Source organism: Megascapheus bottae, chromosome 8, assembly GCF_031878675.1.
Source record: "Megascapheus bottae isolate mThoBot1 chromosome 8, mThoBot2.hap1, whole genome shotgun sequence".
NCBI lineage: Eukaryota > Metazoa > Chordata > Mammalia > Rodentia > Geomyidae > Megascapheus > Megascapheus bottae.
In genome coordinates, this window is record NC_143516.1 from 4917443 (window position 1) to 4941813 (window position 24371).

Below are 24371 nucleotides of genomic sequence, written 5' to 3' on the forward strand. Positions count from 1 at the left end.
CAGTGGGCAGGATGTACCAGGACTGGGCGGCAGGAAAGCCCAGGGGGGAGTTTTAGAATTGAAGGAAAAGAGGACAAGACGCTGACCAAAGAGAGTGAGGATTCAGTGAAATTACGTAAGATGATTTGAAGCTTTAACCATTCCTGTTCAACAAAGCAGTCTGGACACAGAAAATGCCAACAGAAAGAACCGTAAGCGAGGCAGAACTGTGGGAAATGAAGGGAGTGGTGATGACAACGGCAAAGGCGAGGGCAACGAAGCTGACGAGGCGAGTGAGGCGAGTGAGCCTGGAGGCCACCGCCCGAGAACCGGGAGTTGGGAGTCAACTCAAGGTTACTCACTGCTCATGGAAAGAAAGCTGTGACATAAAAGTGTATACAAGACTCTGAAAAAGGCCAGGTGGCCATGGTTCATGTCTGTAAGCCTAGATACTCAGGAGGCTGAGATCTGAGGACCATAGTTCAAAGCCAGCCTGGGCAGGAAAATCTATGAGATTCTCATCTACTATCGGAAAACTCCAAGTAGAGCTGTGGCTCAAAGAAAGCTCAAGGATGGCACCCAAGCCCTGAATCCAAGCCCTACAACTGACAAAAGAAAGAAAGAAAGAAAGAAAGAAAGAAAGAAAGAAAGAAAGAAAGAAAGAAAGAAAGAAAGAAAGAAAGAAAGGAAGAAAGAAAGAAAGGAAGAAAGAAGGGAGGGAGGGAAAAGAAAAGAAGAAAAGAAAAGAAGGGGGGGGCTCTGTGGCTCAATGTTGGTAGAGAACTAGCCTTGAGCTCTTGAAGAGCTCAGGGACAGTGCCCACAGGTCCAGAGTTCAACCTTCACCACCACCACCAACAACAAAAAGACTGTGAAATGCCATGGTGGGCCCGTTCTGAAGAGAAGCTGAAGTGGGATCTGTAGTTTGCGAGCATGTCAGGAGGGAGGGAGGGAGAGAGGAGCATCTGGGCTATAATGTACACCTTATAAAAAGGAATCAGAGGCCCTAAAGCAGCTGAACAGAGGAGCAGAAGAAGGCCACACCTAGATCCAGGGCACAGGAGAGCACCAACCTCACCCTCACCCTGCCTCCAAGCAGGTCAGGCTGGAGCGTTTGCCACAGAACTCAACAGTCTGCGCCCGACCGGAGAAATGTGTTCCATTTGCTCAAGACTGTCTTTGGCTCCAGTTCTACTCTTTCTCCATATATAAACCAGTATGCAAAGAGATGCTGCAGTTAGATCACATCTAACTACCATCAATGCACAAATACATACTTAAAATCTAAATGTTTCCACCCAAACTGAAACACACAGGTCTACTCTACTCCCAAAGGACTTTGGTTCCCCTCCCTACATTACAATCAATGAAACAAAAGCAAGAGGATTCACTGTGAAGCAGTATTAGTCAAGTTCAAGGCATCTGGGTAGGGTAGTTGGGGGTGGGGAGGGCCTAGGGGATGACTGGCAGCATCCCTGGCCTCTACCCACCAGGACCTATCAGCGCCCTCCCACTGAATCCATCGACACCTCTGATACTGTCAAATGTCCCCAAGGAGACATGGTAAAAGTCCAGCACGTAAACGTTCCAACATGCAGAAGAAAATCAATGAACAACAACAGGGAGAGCAGAAAGGAAGCTCACGGATTCCTACCAGAAGAGTTTTCCAGCCTGTGCTTCTCCTCCCCGTATATAATGAGTTATTTCTTTGGTGAAATTCCATTCTTCTTCTAACAAATTTTTTAAACTATGGGATGCTTGAGGTAACTGCTGCAGCATTTGGATCCAGCTTCTCATATAATCGAAATATACCTTCAAACACAAAATGACAAGAGATATTTGAGAGAACTGATCAGCTCTTCAGTCTACCTCTGTTAACACAAAGGATGGAAGGATATGATTCATCTTCAGCACCCCAATTCCCTCCCTGCAAACTCTCTGGCCATCCCAGGCTGGCCACATCCCACCTACTTGGCCCTGGGCATGCAGCAGGAAGGAGAAGCTACCAGAGCAGCTACTACCCCACAGACTAGGATTCGTGTACATCTTGCCCATTTTCCAGAGCTATGTAAAGCCCCTACCATCCCTCCCAAAATTATAAAAATGGCTGCTGTTAGGAGGTCAAATGCAGCAGGAGAAAATTTTTATTCTTTCTGGGCCGTTCTTTTCTATGACATACTACCCTGTAATTTAACAGTGATTTAGGATAAGACTTGCCAAAAATGCCAACTTAAAAAAAAATCATTAGGGGTTTAGAAAAAAAGAGCAATACATAATCCTCCAGAGGGAAGGAGCCAGATCAAACAAAGCCTGCCACACTCCCCAAGGTGCACGCAGGTAGAGATGCATCTCCCTTACCATCAACATCTTCTGCAGGTCCTCTTCAAAAGCATCGATGTTGCAATCCATCTTCTCCAGGCCATCCAGAACCTCTTGTAGCATGAACTGATAGTACTGCTTCATCAGAAGACCACCCTTCAGCACCTCTTTGCACTCTCTCACCAGCTGCAAGAAACACACACAGCCAGCTGATCACACATCCTGACCAGGATGGCAAGTCTAGTACAGTCCTCCTAAGAAACTCAGACTGGGAACTCAGCCTCTGAGAAAATTGAAATTGTCTCCAGACTTTTGACTGACTATAACTAAATATCCTAATAGTCTCAAATAGGGACAAAATAATGAAAACAAACCAACTTGCTATTATAGAGTAGATACACAGAGAAAATGTCATACAGGCAGCAACTCCTCTGCTAAAATACATTCTCCTACAAATGTGTACTGAGCCAATTCTACAGGAAAAATTAAGGCAAGCTAAAAGCAGGAAAAGCTAATAAAATTTTAATCTAAAAAAATAATGAGAATTCAAGTATGCTTACATACACAGAGCATGGCACCCTATATAATATTTAGGACAGTTTACCTACTTCTAAATGTGGGCTTAACCTATGATAAGGAAAAGTCTAGAAACCTATTGACATTGTTTTAAAAGGTCTGGAATGGGGGTAGTAATGAGGAAATATTCCAACAGAGAGAGACTATTTGCACATGTAGAAACTCTCTTGTACGATTAATGCATGCTAATAAAGTATACTAATTATCAAAATGAGCATATATACTGCAGCTAGAAGGAAAGAAAACAAAGCAAAAAGATGGACAACTGTGTAATATATTGACTGGTCCAGTAGGTGATGTTAGAGTAGAGCAGAAAGCTGCTGGAAGACCAGCTGAAGGTCCTGCTCCATTCACCAAGCACAGTGCCCCAAATTCTAGTCTGAGGCAAGAGTAACAGTCATGTTCTCATTCATGTATGTACTGTGCAAGCTTTCTATAAGTTCAAACCAGCTGTTTCAAACTTAAGAAACAAATGTTTGAAGCCGGACATGGTGACTCACGCCTGTAATCCTAGCTACTCAGGAGGCTGAGATCTGAGGATTGTCCTTCAAAGCCAGCCCGGGGTCACTAAAGTAAGTCTGTGAGACTCTTATCTCCAATTAACTACTAGAAAACCAGAAGTGGTACTATGGCTCAAGGACCAGGGCAGTAACCTTGAGCTTTAGAGCTCAGGGACAACACTCAGGCCCAGGGGTAGAGCGGAAGCCTTAAACTGAAGAGCTCAGGGATGCCCACACCCAGAGTTCAAGCCCCTTGGCCAACCAAAAAACAAAAAAAGAAAAGAAACAAATGTTTATCATAATGGTATTTAAAACAATCGACAATAAAACATGCTATGCTTTATAGTGCAGTCATTAAAATTCTTGCGTTTTGAAAATATCTGTAGAGAAGAGAAAGTCATGCACATACACATGTGTACACACTTTTACTTGTATATGCAGGAAGTTGCCCTGCACAAAACAAACAGATGGAAACAGCAAAATGTTCCAGCAGTCATCTCTTGAGTGGTAGGATAAGATAATTTTTATTTTTGTGTACTTTTCTATACTTCTCAAATTTTCTACAATGAACACAGATTGCTCTCACAGAAGTCCTTGAATTTTTTTTAATAATTATCATCAATGAGAACTGTGACTATAGTTAAAGCTACCAAACAGTGTTCTGTTCAGATTATATAGACACAAGTTTCTATATTAAGATATCACTTAGATGTTATAATTGACCTTTGAAAATATCTGGGTCAAAACTTCTATGCTCTTTTTACTATAGCAAAGACTTCATTAGTCTAAAGATTATTTTCGGTTTTTTATTTCTCAAAGTACTTTAATGGAAACTACTATTTAATACTCACAAAAAAATGGGGCAAAAAATAAGCCCCATCTTACATGACTGGGTTATATATTTCCTAAGTACTTGCTCTGTAAGGAAGGGAATTAATTATTTCTCTAGAGGGTCCTAGACAACCACTACAAAAAGAGGACAAGATAGAAGTCCACAGAGGGCAGCAAGGCAGGATAAAGACACAATAAGGTAGAAGGAAGTGGAGCTAGAACAAAACAACTCTGGTTGGTGCTATGTACAAACAAAAGTGATGAGGCAATGAGAGGTCATTTCTAGCAGGTCTTCCTACCCACCCTTCTCTCACCTGCCTAAACACACAGACGCCAGTTTGCACCTGCTATGTGCTGACTTGCCCATTTTCCCTCTATCCCTGCTGCTAAGTGCTGTCACTGATAGACAAGTGACTTCTAGCCTTTCAATTTCCATCTGGAAACGTGTCTACCAAACCACACCCCTCTTTACTGCTGGGGAGACAAGGTCTGAAAGGTTGTATTTTATATAGCTGAATGGCAACCTGTGAATACCACAAAGCATAAATACAATCTTCAATACTCAGTATACACTCAAGAAAACAGCATCCTCTGCTGCTCCTGAAATATACCCTGACTTCAGAGTCTACCTCACCTTCACAACAGAAATCAGATACTACCCTTACTACCAAAACTACACAACTGCTTACACAAGAAAAAGTCCAAACTATCTCCTCTGTACACTCTGAAGACATCACTGTGCATGTATTTTTAAATAGAACAAAAATTAAATTGAAGAATTTAAACTTTCTCTTTCAAGATGAATCCTGTGAGCTAAGGACACAGCTTAGTGAGAGAGTGCATCTACCACCAGGGAGGCCTCGGGACCCATCCTCACTATTGTTTCTAATCATCAAACACTCAAAAAAAAAAAGATACATAAATGGGCTCCAAGTGTGGCTCAAGGTAAGCAAACTCACCCAGGACCAAGAAAAAAAAAAAAAGGCTACAGAAAGTTACATTATCACTTTATTTTTAATGCTTTTAGGACAAGGAAATGGTTCAGCCTTCTACTGAACCATAACCTTATCAAAAAGAGGAGCTTAAAAATACTTTCACTTTACAGTACTTGCAATCACTGGGGAGGGGAGACAGTCACAAGAAAAACTCATGTAAACTAACAGAACAACTGCTAACTGTTTAAGGCGTCTTTGAAACCAACCTGCTTGATACTCAAGAGAGATGGCTCTCCAGCAGGTCTCTGCTCCAAGCGCAGCTTCAGACACTCGTGTATGACGTTCAGCAGGACTCGACAGAGCACGAGGAAGGCAGGTTCAAAGGAGGGCAAGTCCATGGCTGTCAGCTCCTCCCAGGACACGGCACTGCACTTCTGCTCCGAGGAAGCGGGGGTCCTTGACAGCTGCACATAATCTGAGCCCCACATGGGGTCCGGAAACTCAGAAAACTGGGGCAAAAATTCAAAACAGATTAAAGGAATGCACAGGACAAAGTGTGGTGGCAAGCTGCTACTCTCTACAATTTGCTGAGAAAATTGCAGAACTTTAATTTCAAATGAAAGGAAATCTTTTCTCATTCAATAGTTTCAACAGAGACCCAAAAGTTTTGCAAGTATTAGTAATCCATAAGCACTAAAACCAAATTTTATTATTTTCCTCAAAATGGTAAAATAATGAAGTTTTTTTGTAACATTTTGGCATCTTACTTAGAAGCTCACAATACTTCATTTCTAAGATTATATACAGTATTGTCCTCAGACTATGAAATCAGAAAATCACTAAAAAGATTACAAAATTTGGAAACTGCTTGTCCCAAGAATCCATTTATGTCAACACCCAAACCAGTGACTTCAGGTCTGTCATCGTTCTGAGCTAACTGATGACACCAAGGGTTTCAAAGGTAGTATTGAGGTCACCCTGGCTTGTGCCACTTAATTACAGTATGGCTTGCCCCTTCTTTGAGAAGCCCTTCCAATCCTTACACTGGTCTCCTGCTTTTCTGGCAACATTATCCAGAAATCCGCATATCCAGAAATCTTGCATTCTTTAGCTGAGAAAGCTGGGGTTATCAAAATTAGAAACCTTAATGTTTCTCCAGCCTCACCTTCTACACCCACCCTGACTCTGTGACACTACTGGTGCTGGCCTTCCTGATCCTGTGAGCTCTTAACTGCTCTCCCCTGACCCCACCAGACCCACAGAGACAGTGGTAACACCTACACCCGGAGGGTCCGCCTGAGCACTATGTCATCGGCACTCACACACAGGCAGTCCATGTTGGCTGCAGGGGTGTGTGCCGGGCACCTCCGCTACTTTCCAGGCACCTCTTGCCCATCCACCAACTACACCCACTGCTCTGGGCCCTCCGGGGTACAGCCCTCGCTTTCCAGGGCCTCTGGGAACATGACCTTGCCCTACCCTTGGCCAGGCTGCTTGCTCACCTGGAAATGCCCCATTCACTTTCCTTCCCCTTAAAGGAGAGAAAGAAACACCCATCTGGACTACTGCAATAAAACAAAAGTGCATGCCTCAAAAACTGATTCATTAAATTAAAAGATAAAACAATTTTAAAAGATTAATTACACCTGAGAAACCTAACATTTTTATTTTGTATTATTCATGCTTTAAAGGCCAGTGACTTAATATAGTTCTTTTGAGGTAAAAAACCAATATGTAAAAATATTTTTTTTTCGGGCCGGGAGTTTGGCCTAGTGGTTAAAGTGCTTGCCTAGCATGCATGAAGACCCGGGTTCGATTCCTCGGTACCACATACATAGAAAAAAGCCGGAAGTGGTGCTGAGGCTCAAGTGGTAGAGCTCTAGCCTTGAGAAAGTCCAAGGACAGTGCTCAGGCCCTGAGCTCAAGCCCAGGACTGGCCAAAAAAAAAAAAAAAAAAAAAAATTTTTTTTCTTGAGGTGTTAGAATCAGACTCAGGATTTCCTATACGCTAGCCAAATGAACCACATCTAAACTTGAAATCAAAATTTTAACAAATCTGTGCACGGGCACATGGCTCAAGTGGTAGAACACTTGACGAACAAGCACAAGGCCATGGTTTCAATCCCCAGTACAGGAAAAATAAAATAAATAGCCACTAAAATGCTTTTATTTTTAAATAACTTATCTGTGAAAGCATAGATAAAATACTGGACAGCCAAACAGCAAAATATTGTTGGACCATCACAAGGAATCAGGAATAACATAGACAAACCATTAGTATATTAAAAGTCTAATGTCATAAAAACCTATGACTCTATAGACATAATGTTTTATTACATAGTTTAATATGTATCTATGATATACAAACCCTTACCCTAATTTTGATTAAATTCTAAAAACTAAGTGCCAGTGAATGTATACAGAGATTCCCTTCTTGAATACGTTTGTCATTTGAAATATGATGTAAAAATCAATGTTAATAAATTCTTTTAAAAAAGAAAAAAATGTGCAAAAATAAAAGTCTAATGTTTCAGAATCCTGGGACTGAACCCCTCTAACAATCCATAGCACTGTGATTTGGAGACAGTTATCTACTTTCTCTAAACCAGTTCTGTTAGTAAACCATTAATATAATACTATCACTAGCTAGAAAGATACATGGGAAAGCTCATTAAGTAGTAATGGTTTCTCCATTCTACACATTAACGGTGTCTTGTGCCTACAGGAATCAGAAAAGAATAGCATAATTACTGTTTAACTCCAAAGACAAGATTATTTCATTGGTCATTAAACTTAAAATGATTACATGGTCATTGCTAATTCAACTCAACACAATTAAGAAAGTAACCAAAACATCTTCCTAATATTTGAGGTAATTTTGATATTTCATACTTCAAAACATATTCATTTATATCTTTCTCCTCTTCTACAAATACATAAGTTGCATGAAAAAAGCAAAAAAATGGGCATAAAATAACCATAAAGACCACTAACTTAGGTAATGCATGAGTATTTAACATTTTAAACTGCAGAAAACCCAAGAATTATACAAAAGTTTAAACAACCAGCACATTGGGCAGGGGTCCCAGGATGGCATGCTGTGGGAGGTAAAAGAGCCTCACCACATTACAGAGAAGGCCTGAAGGAAAAGGGCGCCAACCTAAGTCACTTTGGGCTAAAAATGGCAAGCAGTGTACTTCAACACTGCACTCAGTTCACAGTTCACAGACTGGCAGTTCTCAAAGCACATACACACTAGGATTGAAAAACCCAATCACAGGAATCAGGCATCTCATTGTAAGAGAAAAGGACTACTAACAGAGGCGGTGGTACGGGATTAGAGGCACAGGTGGCGTACGGTCTCCATTCATCACACACAGCAGTGATCACAAACCCCTGTGTGTGCCAGCCTAGATAAGGCCCCTGTATTTCTAAGTCCATCACTGAGAAAGCTTAGACACAATGGCACCCTGACAGCAACAAACACGCCCTTACTCACTACTTCAGCCTCGAGCCCCACCTTCCAGTAGAAGGAACTAGAGCTCCTGGGAGAGAGGTCCAGTTCCCGGGCTGAAACAGCACAGATGAGGACTAGGCTGGAGTACCCTGCAGAACCTGAAAGTGAAACACTACTGGAAATGTAAACAAAAAGCAAAACAACCCAAAAGGAGCTATAATAGTGTCACATCAAAGGACATGGAGCCCAAAATATCTGGAGCAGCAGCAGATGATACCCCAAAGCAAAGCAACAAAGGCAAACCTTGGAGGCAGGATTCCAAATAATGCATGCTGCTCATGTTACCCCTAGCCCCAGAGTAGGAATTAATTGCCTCCGACCACTTGCATCAAAGAGCAGAGAAATGGGAGAAGAGAAATCTGCCAGGTTAACTCCTTAACTAAGCAATCAAGGGAAATGTGAACAGTGACAAGCCCACCTACCCAGTCCAGTCATGAGAAAACATCAGACAAGCTGAAGTACACAGACACCAGCATTAACTGCAATGTGGTACCCTTGGTGAGCCCCTCTTTGTCCTGGGGGCCATTTAGTGAACATCACACTAATATTAGTATTTTAATTTTGATAAGCATGTAGTAAGTTAAAAAGTCAATATTGAGCTGGGTGTGATGGCTCACACCTGCAATCCTAGCTAGTCAGAAGGATGAGATCTGAGGATTGTGGTTCAAAGCCAGCCTGGGCACTAAAAAGTCCGTGAGGCTCTTATCTCCAATTAACCACCAGAAAACCGGAAGTGGCGATGTGGCTCTAGGGGTACGGCAGTAGCAGAAGAGCTTAGGGACAGCGGCCAGCCCCACAACCAACACACACACACACACACACACACACACACACACACACACACACACACACACACACACACACACACACACACACACACACACACACACACACACACGTCAATATTGGAGCCAGGCACTGAAAGTTCACACCTGCATACCTATCTACTGAGAATGACATCTGAGAATAGTGGTTTGAAACAAAAAGCTGAAGTGAAAGTGTGACTCAAGTGACAGAACGCCAGCCTTGAATAAAAAAGCCAAGCAAGAGGACGAACCCCAAACTGGCACATGAAAAAGCAGTAACAGGAACTGGATAAAGCACACAAGGGAACTCTGTGATATCTTTATAAGATTTCTGAAAATCTGAGATTATGCCAAGTATAAAGTTTGTTAAAAATATGACTGTACTGGATAGTTCTGGTATGGAGGATTAATTTGTGAGCCAGTACTGAGCAGTGCATAGAATTACAAGCCCAGGGATAGATTCAGTCAAGGATAGGAAGGCCCCTGCAAAGAGCTACAGGCAGAGGTGACTCCCGTTCACCTCTGCAGAAGGCCGGAGGCGCTGAAGAGGTGGTGTCTATGGAGATGAGCAGCTGGAGGATGAAGACCTCTCCACAGACCACAGAGATAGATAGACCTCCATACAACACTCGCACCAGATGAGCACTACAGCACAGGGACTAGCAGGGACTGGGAGCCTCTGGGGAGAAACACGGAAAGGAGTAGAACCACAAGACAAACTGGGGAGCAAAAGAGAAAGGCAGTCCAGGATCTGCACAAGAGGGGAGGAGAGGACTGCTTATTTTCTCTCTTAGGTTATCCAGCTGGCAGTCTTCATTTAATTACACAGATTAAGTAAAGTATTGAATAGTCTGACATTCTCTCATTTGAAACACTTTTGAAGATCCCTAGTAGCTGCCACACAAATGAACTTAGGAAACTAATCTACCTATTCAGACTGTCCACCTAATTAGAAATGTGTCCTCGGGTCAGTTCAGAGAATGGAGGGAACCCAATCTTCACAATTTTGGACAGTCCACCCACTATAAGCCTATGTATGATGCTATTTAAACAAATTGCAGACTTTTTAAAATATCATTAGTTATCATTTTTTAAGGTTCTGAAATGTAACAAAATTTCAAAGAAAAATTATTCTGTAAAACAATGTACAAATGAAAGGTGATTACATATGTTATCTGCAAATGTATGTTACAAGTAATTTAATCATAAGGAATAAAAATAGAAAGACACAGCTAAGAAAAAGATAAATATGACAAATGTATTTCTTTCTATAAAATCCTTCAGCTACACCTACTACTACTATCACAGAAACCGTAGAGTCCAAATTATTGAAGCATATTAATGTGCAATCTGTAGTACTGGCTGTTCCACATATTTCCAATAATTACAAATATACATAATGGGCTGGGAGTTTGGCCTAGTGGTAGAGTGCTTGCCTAGCATGCATGAAGACCTAGGTTCGATTCCTCGGTACCACATACATAGAAAAAAAAGCCGGAAGTGGTGCTGAGACTCAAGTGGTAGAGCTCTAGCCTTGAGAAAGTCCAAGGACAATGGTCAGGCCCTGAGCTCAAGCCCAGGATTGGCAAAAAAAAAATAAATAAATAAATAAAATCATCCAGTTAGTGGTCGCTCATGCCTGTAATCCTAGCTACTCAAAAGGCCAAGATCTGAGGATTCCAGTTCAAAGCCAACTCAGTAGTAAAGTCCCTGAGACATAATTCTAATTAATCACCAAAAAGAAATGGAGGTGTGGCTCAAGTAGTAGAGTGCAACCTTGAAGGAAAAAACTAAGGTAATATCTTGCCTAGATGTGGCTTGATGGAATTAAACAACCATATACAAAATTCAAGCTACATTACTATTTGGGATATAAGCCAACTAGTGTTTTCTATACTGAGTTTTGAAATCTGCATTACTATAAAATATTGTTACAGTGATTCATACACTAAAAGGGGGGGGAGTCCACTTTCTATTTTAAAAAAATGGAAACCACTCTAAGTTAAAATACTACTAACTTTCTAAGGATCTTGCATTGTGCATGTGACTGCCTGCCTCTGTCCTCGTCGGGGTTCAGGAGCAGGCATTGGCCTGCAGATCACAGGCTTGTAAACCTGCAAGGTAGGTGCCCCCACATAGAAGCAAGGGCTGTTGCTGTGCCACAGCAACACTTGATCCATAGCAAGATCGAGTTATAATTTTAAATGACAAATATAGATAGATAGATAGATAGATAGATAGATAGATAGATAGATATGTATGTGGCTGCTGAAACTTCAAATCACCATCATTACAGGTACATAGAATCTCACTGAATTATGCACTCCTGCTGCAGCCCAAATGAACATGCAAGACCAAAATACAACGCTGTACTCTCAAGAATAATGTCCCACGAACTTTGCTACACTTCACCTTCAGCAGTCAGGAACTTCTGAGGCTTCACGCCACTTTCTCTAGGGAACACATTACACTCTCCTTAAATGTGTATGTGCTCAGCACTAACCTTGTCAGATAATGTATACTTTTTTCCTTTGATCTTCTGCACATTTTTCTACAATTTGCATCTGCCTAATATGCAGTCACCAAAACAGTAGGTGACTTACTTAAAAAAATAGGAAAAGCTGGGAATATAGCTTAGTGGTACAGAGGTGCCTAGCACACACAGGACCTGATTCTACCCCAGCACAGCAAATAAATGAATAAACAAAATACAGAGAAAAGACTGCCTCTGTGATCCTGGGTGTTATATTCATTTAAACACACACACACACTTTTTCACTGATTTGTTTGTAGTTGTGGTCACCCATGACTGTGGCTTTCTTTCTCCCTCTATTTACTGAAGCTGTCATTTACTACCCTTTATTTACATGGTTAGCTATCTCCCCACAACACACTGTCTTGACTTAATTCACTGAATTAAGATTTATGTATCACAGTAATACACAAGCAATTTTAATCATTTCTGTTAATACCTTTAAAATCCTAGGAATATGGCCAAGTGTCTTTCCAACACAGCACATGTACTTCCTTCCCACTGAGGACAGAACAGCACCGACACCTACCTCCACTGGGCCTTCGCACTTCACCAGGGCTACCCGGGCCCTCTGCAGGGAGCCATCCATCAGCTTGTGAAGCCGCAGGATTAGCTTTCTTAACCCCATCTGCTTCAGCGCTTTGTCTACAAATGGTCTATAAATAGAGGTTAAACAATGCCTGTCGAAGCCTGCTTCAGTGACACTGTCTGCTGCTCCCCAGCCTACAGATTCCTCCTCAGGTTCCAGCCTCTCGTGCTTCCTGGATCCGAACTCCTGTGACAGAATGTCGAAGCTGTTGCCAGCGGACAGTCTGGGCTCTGGGATCCTGGACTCAGGGGCTCGGTCTTCCTCACTCTCGTCTGTACTACTTTCCAGCTCCTTCAACTCTCCCTCTGGGTCGTCACCCTCATCTTCGGGCTCATTACCTTTGGATGGTCGCGGGGAAGGAATTTCAAACACTGGCCAGCCAATGTCTGATAAATTCTTGATGCCCAAAACAGTGCCCATAATCCTTAACTTCTGATTTAGGTCCTTCGTGATATTTAACCACAAGCAGAGTGCCTGCACTCTATCTTGGAAATCTTTTGCAGCATACTTTTCGTAGTCTTTTTGGAGAGCCTGCAATGATGGATAAAGTGCTTCTATGTACTCTAGCAGCTCCATTATCCGTTTCACCTGCTCAAATGAGACCCTCTGGCGTTGGAGATGCTCGTGATACGTTGAGTAACCCACCACACTCTTGGCTCCGTGAAGGGCTCTACACTGCCCTTCTACTGAAGTACCATTGAAACTAGCTCCATTTCTAGCAAAGGCAACACTCCCATAGTTAACTTTGAAAGTAAGGATTTCGTTGATAATGTCTGGGATGGCTTGGCGGGCAGTATATAAAAAGAGGTCCTGGTCATTAATGGTCCGTCCCGCGTGCCAGGCCTGTAGCTCTAACCAAATGAGTTCATTTGATCTGTTAAACCAGAAAGCAGATGTATTTTCTTGTCCTCTTTGCTCCCTGTCCTTCTTCTTTGAGACTGAGGTAAGCTTTAGCAAAAGTCGCAAAGTTTCAAAAAACTTCAAACGATCTGCAGGACAATCAGTCCTGGAGGTCTGCCGTGTAGTTCTGGCTATTGGCATGGGCACAGAGACGGGAAGCTTAGCGTTGCTACAGCCAAGGCTGAGGTAAGGCTTATTGAGATCCACATCAGGAATTGACTTTTTTGGCAAAGACCCACCCACTGAGTCTAACATGAATGAGCACTGCACATTTTTCTTGTGATCCCGCTCTGTTGTTCTAAGCGTTGCTCGGATCTTTTTCTCCTGCTTATAGCTGTATTCTTCCACATTCTCCACTGCTTTCCCAGTGTCTTTATGTGGAGGCTGATTTGGTGCATTCATTTTTTCTAATAAAAAGAACAGAATATGTCATTTGAAACATGAAATTACTAAAGATCTTAAATAAAACTGATATTCGTGATATCCATTTTCATCTGTTGTTGGGGGGAACTACCATATACTGAATTTTCTAAGATTTAAAATATAAACATAACATTTCTAATTTTTTTTGGCCAGTCCTGGGGCCTGAACTCAGGGCCTGGGAGCTGTCCTTGGACACTTTTTCCTCTGCCACTTGAGCCACTGTACCATTTCTGGCTTTTTCTGTGTATGTGGTTCCGGGGAATCAAACCGAGGGCTTCGCGCATGCTAGGCAAGAACACTACCACTACGCCACACCCTCAGCCCTCTCTAATTTTTATAAAAGAGTTTATTCTTTGGTATAGTATATTTGCTGTATTTTTTATATATTTACAACTACTAGCCTAACCATCTGGTAATTTCTACACTGAAAATGCAATTAGCAAAACTACTTACTCAGATTTCCAAAGCAATCACTATCAACCGAGGGAGAAAATGGCGAGGTCACCTAACATAAAGCTCAACTCAAATTTATCTGATCTTGCTGTCACATAGCTAACTATGTTAACTTAAACAGCAAATTACTTGCCTTTTCTGGGCATTCCTCTCATTGGTAAAATGATACTCAAAAATCTTCAAGGATTCTTCCTTAAGGAGCAGTATTTTAAAAATGAAAAATGATAGGTATTTTCAAATGTTGCTCCATTCAATTTCATTTTGGGGGACATCAACTCAAACTATGTTTTCTTATTAAGAAACACAGATGGTATATGCACAATATAATATCTAGAACTCTAAATTTGAGGTGTAGATAACTAAAATGTAGTGGTGACTCAGGAGAGAAATCTGGAGACTTGAGTGTGGAAATCATAGCATCGACACTGCTGAATGGCAGATACATGAGACAAGGGTATCCAGGGAAAGGATGCAGAAAAGATACAGTGAGGACCAACAACAGAATACTGTAGCAAACAGTATCCATATCCAATAGATAAAGAAAAGACACCACACTGGCATCACTGACAAACTTCTCAATGCATCCAAAAGCCCATTACTATGGGACAAGTGTGTTGAGTTTTCCTGTTCATACCAAAATCTCCCTACAAATTCACAAAAGGTCAAATGCAAACGGTTTCTGATAAGAAAAATGGGTCCAAAGCATAGGACTTAAAAGACACAGAAATGTTTTATGTTGCAAGTTTTAATTACAAGGTTACAAAACTAAGTCATTGCAATCTCCCACATGGCTATAAAACTTAAATGTGATTTACTTAGCACAATAAAAGCAAACCTGAGGAACAGTTTTTCCTTCAGTCACCTAAAGGTAATCACTCATTCCTAAAGGATCAGAAGGACATGAAAAAACTCTGAAGTTTATAATCAGAATGAACCACTTAGTTCACGTGTTTAACTAGATAAGCCAACCAAACGCCCACATCCACACAGATTAAGTATAAAATGTAACTTTCAATAAAATCCTTACAGCTCTTACTCTCTTCCACATCTATATGACCCAAAAGTATTCAAGGTGCCAAGTATAAAGCACCAACAGATACACAATATACACTTGGTAGTTTGACAACTACAGCAAGGATGTCTTAGAAGAAATAATATCGATGTCTGAAGGATCCTGGAGATCTGAAACTCAAGGTTCTCAAATTACTGCCAATGTACATATTTCCTGCATGGCTAAGGGGAAGACACAGCTTTATGCCATTCCATCCTGCCCAGGAGATAAGAACTTGTTATGGTCCCCATACACTCCAGAGAGAGGACCACCATTAGAAGGTAAACGTTAGCACAAGGATTCTAACTCCCAGAACGGCGTCATCCCCCACCCTTACACCTGTTAATCTCGCTCACAAGGCCGCACTGACAGAACACACAAAGGCAAAGTTACCAGATGCCATTAAAGACGATTCTTGTCCACTAACTGCCTTCAAGAACAGATTCAACCTAAACAAGGGTAGCAATGAGACAAAAAGGTATTTGAAACCAACAAAGGAAAATATGAGGGCACAAAGACAATAAATAAATAAATAAAAACAGTGTGGCTAGAACAGTGAATCTATACATGGATAGCCTGAGAACCTTGAAATCAGGCTGAGCCTGCACTAAAGAGCTAAAGTATAGATTTAAATCCGCTCCAACAAACAATATGCTTCCCTTTAGCTACACAGACTGAATCTTTCCGGTAACTATAATTTCCAGCTCAGTTTTACATCAGTAAATTATCTTCTTTTTTGTTGTTTTTTGTGGGTGATGTGACTTGGACTCTGGGTCTGGACACTGTCCCTGAGCTCTTTAGCTCAAGGCTACCACCCTATCCCTTGAGCCTCAGCGCCACTTCCAGTTTTCTAGTGGTTAATTGAAGATAAGAGTCTCACAGTCTTCAGTGCCTGGCTGTCTTTGAACCGAGATTCTCAGATCTCAGCCTCCTAAGTAGCTAGGATTACAGGCATGAGCCACCGCTCCCACAGCCACTAAATTATAATCTTAAAAAACAAAGCTAATCTACTAACAAAATATATATATAAATATGCACACATACATACTCCTTGAGATATCTGCTAAAAGTGATTTATATGCACACACACACACACACACATATATATGCAAAGCAATTCGCGTATAATGTCAGGACAGAAAAATGTTACAATATAGCTGAGAAAAGATGCTAATAATGCTTACGAGGCAAATTCACAATAAAGAAGGGTTTGTATTTGGGTTAGCAAACTTTCAAATTCCTATTTAACCCACTATGAGACTGAAGCAGACAGACCACAGGAAACTAGATACCAAAATTCAGATAGATACTAAGTTAGTGAAAGCACACAGGCAGGTCTCTCTTTGCCTTAAGCTTCACACTCCCTCACTGAACTGCAACATACAATGAAAAAAGCATAGCTCACATCCTCCCTCTGACTCTGCCTACTTGCTCAAATGATTACTATGCTCTGGGAACTGTGCCAGGATCTCTTACAAGAAAGATACTTAACTTGAGGTGGGAGGCACATTTGGTAAAATGACTTCTTTGATAGAAGTGTTCGCAGAGGGAAATATCTGTCTTAAGGAAGGACATTAGACTTAAAAGAAACATCTGATAAAGTCTACCCTTTATTTACATGCTGTGCTCTACGAAAACAAGAGTATGTCACAATGACCCAAATTTAGCAAAGTGACCAGACTTGATATCACCAGGCCTGACTGATAATGTTGAAACAGTGTCACAGTGAGGATCGCTGCAGGCAGCAGGTGGCAGGTGTCCAGGACAAGGGGAGCACTACCCTAAGGCCAACTTAATCTAAGCCCCTGACCCATTTTTCAACTATAAATATTCCTAGTGTTAGAACACCACCCACTTCTCAGCTGTGTCCACACCTGTGTGGGGGCGGTACACCATCCTTTCTTTGCTTTCCTACACTAATAAACTTCCTTTGTCTTTATACCTCAATGTGTCCTAAAATTCTTCTTTATGACAATCTAACAAACTACTCGTAGGGCCAGGAAAAGGATTCCTCCCTTCTAGAGACCTCTCTGAAGTCTCACAAGTTCCAATAACAAAATGAACCATATTTACTTCCTTTTGCTATACTACAAAGAAAACAAAGAAATTTAAGGATAAAATGGTTTGGCTCTATTTCTCTTTACTCAACCTTAAGAAGAAACAGCCGTATTTAGCAAATCACTTTTCAAAACTTATCAAAATTTTAATTGATCAAATTGGTCATGACTTAGCACTGAAATAATATCACAATGCAATTCTGCTACTCCTTCAAGAATGGGATCAAGGCCAGGAGTTTGGCCTAGTGGTAGAGTGCTTGCCTATGCACAAAGACCCAGGTTCAATTCCTAAGTACCACATACAAAGAAAAAGCTAGAAATGGTGCTGAGGCTCAACTGATGGAGCACTAGCCTTGAGGAAAGCCTAAGGACAGTGCTTAAGCCCTGAGTTCAGGCCCCAGGATTGGCAAAAAGAAAAAAGAAAAAGAATGGGATCAAGCTAAGTCAGAAAGTACATCAAGGGCTGAACATGGGTCTGTCTCAAATATTAGTACACCTGTTTAGAAAGCACAGGGCCTGGGGTAAAATCCCAGCAATGCCAAAACTCAAACCACAGAGTGAATCAAGAGCTTCTCATCAGACAGCTGGTCTCCTTGTAGCAAAACACTAAGCATCCTTACTTGGGTAGCATAACATTTTATCATATTTTCCACAGCTTTTAAAAAGAAAAATGAATATTTTAAAAACAAAAAAATGCTTTTAGTATTTTCAGTGAAAAATATCAGGAAAATGCAAAAAAAAATGGTAAGAGAGTTTTGCATACATCTACTAGCAAACATTTTGACTCTATCAATAGAAAGAAATAAAATATGATAGGTAGTGCTGACCTGATCCTTATCCTATCTGCCCCATTCCCTCTCCCTAGTCCTCTAATCCAGGGACAACCATGATGACAGAGTCTGGGGTGAACTTTCCTGTCTGATTGTGACACACTGGCATGTTACAGATAAGAATCACTAACAATGAATGGCAGTAACTCTTTTTGCAGGGCTTCTTGTGTCTCTTCACAGGATCTTTAACAGAAGTACATTTTCTGGGTCAAAGCAACAACCAGTCTCAATCATGGTGCCTTTGACAAATTTCCCTGCATTAGGGATTGATAAGTGACACCCTCCCAGTAGCCTTGCACAAAAGCTGCTATCTCTACATCTGTGCTAGCATTTGATATTATTACTTTGTTAGAAAACAGAACTCAGAAGGGTGGGTAAATACAACCATTATATTCAATAGAATTATGAAACTTGAGGGTATGGATAAGGTTGAGAAAGATAGGGGAGAAAGATGGAAGGAATGACATTGATCAAGATGTACTCCACTTTGTATAACTAAAGATACCTGAAAAAAAAAAAGAACTTAGATGCATTAAAGACAAATTACAGAAAAACCAATGAGGTTATAACCTTGTAGTTAAATTTAAGTGCAACACAGATTAAATGTAAAATGAAAGTAATTATTTTAAAAGTTATAAACTCTAAAAGGGAAATTATGGTCCCTTTGTAAGAGTAATAAGAGTAAAGCTCAAAATGCAAGAAGCAACAGAGGGACCAAAAAAAGTGACCCAGAAACAAAATTTTCAACAGAATGAGCTACCCTGAAATAAAAATGTAATAAGTGACTATAAAACATAAGTACTATAAAGTATCATGAATTTTCTCAATCTAAACTTACAATCATTAAAAGGTTATAAAAATATTTTTAAAAATTTTAAACATCTCAAGATTCATATTCTATTTTCAGTTACTGAAAATGGTTACCATTAGAAAGAAAGAAGTCAAGAATGGGAGAGCGCAAGAGAAGGAAGGAAGAAGGAAGAAGGAAAAAGGAAGAGAAAGGAAGGAAGGAAGGAAGGAAGGAAGGAAGGAAAAGGAAAAGGAAAAGGAAAAGAGAAGGGAGGGAGGGAGGAAAAGAGGAAGGGAGGGAAGAAGAAAGGGAGCCAGCAGCATTTCTGGTTATATCTCCCACTTTAAAGAATGTCATCAACGCTCAATATTTGGGTACCCAAGGTTATGAACATGGTCTTGGAAATATAGACATAACTACATAGACATAAAAATCTATGATGGGCTATATATACTCTATAGATATAATGTTTTATTACATAGATTAATATGTATATATGACATACAAACCCTCAGCTTAATTTTAATTATGTTCTAAAACCTAAATGCCAGTGATTGTATACAGAGATTCCCTTCTTGAATGCGTTACACATGACATTTGAAATATGTAAAACTCAACGTTAGTAAATTCTTGAATAAAAAAAGTAAAAAATAAAAAAAAGAATGTCATCAATGACCTTTTAATGCCCTAACACTCCTTCATATATTGTAGGAAATAAAGACAGTATCACCAGCTAGATAGTGATTTCTCACAGCTTTATAAAGAAGACATGTAGGGCTAATCTCATAAAACCTGTTAACCACACCTCCTAGTAGTATTGTTCTGTGGGATTCCTCCCTTTGCCTTTGGCAAGCATCAGGCAAACAAAAGAACGAAGCAATGATGCTGCAGGAGCTGGGCACTGTGAATCAATCTATAATTCTAGCTACTCTCAGACAAAGATAAGAGAATCACTGTGCAAGACCAGCCTAGGCAAAAGAGACCCTATCTTTGAAACAGGCTGGCCAGGATGTTCTTGGAGGTAGAAAGATCAAAAGACGTAAAAGTGAAAAACTGGAAGATAGTAAAGTACCCGTCTATCGAGCTCGAGGCCCTGAGTTTCCCTAGTACCAGAAGAGAAGAAGAAGAAGAAGAGAAAAAAGTGATGCTGCATGACTTCTGAGGTTAAGTCATAAGAAGCCTGGCAATCTCCACCATGGTTTCTGAAACCCTTGCTCTGAGGTAGCCAGCTGCCACATAAGAAGTGTGACTCCAGTGAGATCAACAGATGCTCTGAAAAACACAGGAGAGCCCTGTGAAAGGCCAGTGCCCGACCACACTCAGTAATCCTGGCCATATCAACTAAGGTCCAGATATGGGAGCATCTGAAACAGAAGAGATACAAAATGCGGAAGGGCTGAGCGCTTGGACTTGGGGCTCCAGCCAAGCCAGCATTCCAGCAAACTGAGCCACTCCCCTATAGCCCAAGACTTCAGAACAGAGGACCCATACTCTTTTCAAATACTCAACCCACAGAATTATAAGCAATAAAGTCTGCGTTTTTATGCCACAGAATTTCACAGTAGTTTGTTACCCAATAACAAATAATCAGAATAATGTAAATATTATCTGCTCAACAATGACTATAATTCTAATGTTAATAGTATGATCCGAGAGAGTTTCCTTGGTGCAGTTCATATTTCCATGGAAAGGTTTTAAAATAAGCCCGACCAATGTAATTCATTCTAAAAAGCTCTTCAAAGTACTAAGGGACCAATATAATATTTTGAGTCACATGCTAGTGTGAAATCGTGGTCTCTCTGACTCAGCCTTGAGGTCATGGTACAAACAGCACTTGTTCTGAAAGTCTTCCCACCCTAGGTCTTCCAATATCCTCTCCTGAATGCAAGCCTCAATGGCCCCTCCCACTCCACCCCCCCCCACCCCACCGGACCCCCAGGTATCAGGCCTGGAAGCACTGTGCTCCTCACTAGAAGGTCTCCCTATCATCTACAGTAGTACACACAAGGCTAGGGAGCCACTCAAATTCTGATTCAAAGTAAGGGAGGGACAGAGGAAGGAGAAAAAAAAAAGAAATAGGGAAACAAGAGATGGTAAAGCAAAGGAGGGAACAAAGTAAGAAAAACTGTATCCATGGCACACACAGTGAAAAAACGAAGGGCGGGGGGGGGGTACAGGAAACGTGCTGCAAGTCACAGTGCATGGCAGACATGCAACTTGAGCCATTCACCTGACAGACGCTCAGTGTCCTGAAAATGGGGCCACCAATTAATAAGAATACATAAACAATGCAATGATCAAACTTTAAGATTTAAGACAAGAAAAACAGGACTAATTATAAGAAACTATATTTGCAATAACAACAGTTAATATGTAACCTTAACAGGCAGGTTATTGTAGAAATAGAGAATAAGACACAGAGCTGCACATCCAGGACATAGGAGAGCCAGATCAGAATCCCGAAGATCTGACCAGAATCCAGGGATCTGACCAGAGTCTTGGGATCTGACCAGAATCCAGGAGATCTGGCAACCACGCTTGTGCTCTTGCCTACCACACTATGCTGCTGGGTCTGAACATTAGTATACAACAAAACTCATCTCTCTCCCCTCCTCCTGTGTTCAGGAATGACTCCAATGGAGATGTAGAAAGGAAAGGCCAAGCTACAACCACCAGACAGCTACAGTATTCTGAAGAACTATATACGGAGAGGTCTGGAATGGAAAGGGACAGGCTGAGTTTGGGGTCAACAGGATAAAGTTTCTCAGATGAGGTAAAAATGAAGTCCAGGTCTTGTGCAGTAAAAAGCGAATGAGTTCCAGGAAGCTATGGGATCTGGTTCAAGGCAAATGGTCTGTCCCTACAGTAGTAACAGGGAACTTGAAAACCCTAAGTTTACAGTGACCTGAGATGCCAGGTCTACATAAACAAGAAGGCAGCCATCTGGCCTACTGCAGGTACCTGAGTTGAGGACCCCATACAAAAGAACAAAGCTGAGACTATGTTCCATCCATGGTAAGAAGGTTCAGGGTACCATCTAGTGCTGCTTCACCAGAAATAGGGCTCCAACCACTCGCAGCAACAATAAAGGCGTGTCTGGGAAGAGTCTTGCTCTGTCTCTTGCCACGTCCTCAGTATACCACTGTAGACAGATGGAAACCTAGAAGCCTCACCCTGAGAGGCTGAGAAAACAGGGAGCAATCTATCCCTTATGAGCCACCTTGGATTAGTATACTGGCCTCTTTCCTATCTTCAAATGCTTCATAGCACTGACTTTAGCCATAACTCAGGACAAACTTTTCTTTATTAGCAATACTGCTAATGGTAATAATTTAATAATTAGCAAATATTGAAAGTAATATCAAAATCAAATTTAAAATAAAAAGAATTACTAGCCTTACTGTAGAAAATGTCAATCAACAGTTAATGTCACTTAAAGATGTTATACCATGTAAAGAAAAAGGAACTCTTTGCACTGTTGGTGGGAATGTAAGATAGTACAACCACTCTGGACAGCAGTCTGGAGGTTCCTCAAAAATTAATATAGCTCTTCCCTATGATCCAGCCATACCACTCTTGGGCATCTAACCAGAACCTTCACAACAGTGAAGTTATGGAAGAGCCCAGATGCCACACAATAGATGAATGGATCAAAATATGTGGCACAAATATACAATAGACTGTCAGCCATCCACTAGAAAGAATAATATTATGTCATTTGCAGAGAAATGAGTGGACTGAGACCAAATCGTGTTAATTGAGGTAAACCAAGCTCAGAGAGACAAATGGCACATGTTTCCTCTCACATGTGGAAACCAGATCCAATATACACAGGGATATGGTATCAGATGCAGAACTCTTGAGATTCGCACACAGTCAGATTGAAGGATGCTACCCTCAGGGGAGGAACCCAAAGGCATATCCCCTCTAAACATTTAAAATACTCTTTACTGAAACGAACTCCAGGAAACAGAAACATGGGAGTTTGGGTTGTTGTTGTCTGTGCTGATGGTCATAGTTTTGGCTTTTTTCTTTTCGTTTTTAGGGAGGGCAAAGGGGTAGTGAAGAAAGGGAAGGAGGAAAGGTGAACAAATGCAGTTATGCCATTCAGTAGACACTATGTGGGAAATGATCTATGCAACTTGTAGGCAGGAATGGGAGGGGAAAACTGGAGGAAAGTGAAGGAAGAGGTGACACTGACTTATGAAATGATAACCCCTCTGTACAATACTTTAATAATACAATAAAAATAAAATCATATATTTCTTGAAAAGATTACATACTAGAACTGCCAAGCTTTCTTTTTTTTTTTTTTTTTTGCCAGTCCTGGGCTTGAGCTCAGGGCCTGAACACTGTCCTTGGGCTTTCTCAAGGCTAGAGCTCTACCACTTGAGCCTCAGCACCACTTCCAGCTTTTTTCTATGTATGTGGTACCAAGGAATCGAACCTGGGTCTTCGTGCATGGTAGGCAAGCACTCTACCACTAGGCCAAACTCCCGGCCCTGCCAAGCTTTCTTACGCATCTTTTCAAGACTCACCTTTCAAATTAGAACGGCAGGCGGGCCTCCCTATACTGTTCCTCTGGTGTTTGGTTGACATGCGCTTCATCTGTCGAGGCGTACTTGGGGGAGAGGTGCTATAAAGATTTTCAGTGCTGGTTTCATCGGCAAAGTCCTCTGGATCTGATTCAGGATTCTTGCAGGCTGAATCTCCCAAAATGTACTCCTCCCTATGAAAAACAGACACGGAGAAAACATTAAGGAGTATATTCAGTGCATTTCAATGAAAATGACTTGAACTTTTCAAAGAGATCCAGGTAAGGGGCTGGGAGTGTGACCTAGTGGTAGAGTGCTTGCAAGACCCAAGTTTGATTCCTTGGTACCATATACATAGAAAAAGCAGGAAGTGGTACTATGGCTCAAGCAGCAAGTGACAGAACTCTAGCCTTGAGAAAGCTCAAGAATATGTGGGGCCGGGAGTTCAGCCTAGTGGTAGAATGCTTGCCTAACATGCAGGAATACCCGGGTTCGATTCCTTGGTACCACATACATAGGAAAAGAAAAAAAAAAGCTGGAAGAGAAAGCCCAAGAACAGTGCTCAGACCCTGAGTTCCAGCCCCAGAACTGGGGGGGGGGGGGGGGAAGCTCCAGAGGTAAGCTCTCTAAGTGCGGCTGCTCAGCACTGGGCTCCTGCTCCAGCTTTCCTGCAGCAGCAGCAAGGAGGAAGGGCTGGATGGCTGCAGCTCCCATCAGATTCACCTGGAGCACAGAGCAGGGAGAACTG

At 41.4% G+C, this 24371-nt stretch overlaps 1 protein-coding gene across 8 annotated transcripts in view; it reads right to left on the bottom strand.

The window, feature by feature from the left end:
- The window catches only part of Map3k4 (mitogen-activated protein kinase kinase kinase 4), a 57701-nt gene extending 33860 nt beyond the window's left edge, over positions 1 to 23841 (bottom strand). For 4 of the 8 annotated variants that reach the window (XM_090337865.1, XM_090337867.1, XM_090337864.1 and 1 more), the window contains exons 1-5: positions 23627 to 23841; positions 12525 to 13891; positions 5406 to 5648; positions 2337 to 2483; positions 1633 to 1790 (exon numbers count right to left, since the gene is read on the bottom strand). In XM_090337865.1, coding sequence (XP_090193991.1) covers positions 1633 to 1790; positions 2337 to 2483; positions 5406 to 5648; positions 12525 to 13891; positions 23627 to 23696 — 1985 coding nt within the window. In that variant the 5' untranslated portion in view covers positions 23697 to 23841. The remainder of the gene's footprint in view (positions 1 to 1632; positions 1791 to 2336; positions 2484 to 5405; positions 5649 to 12524; positions 13892 to 23626) is intronic. The other 4 variants (XM_090337861.1, XM_090337862.1, XM_090337866.1 and 1 more) reach the window with 2 other exon arrangements.
- Between the last annotated feature and the right edge of the window lie 530 nt (positions 23842 to 24371).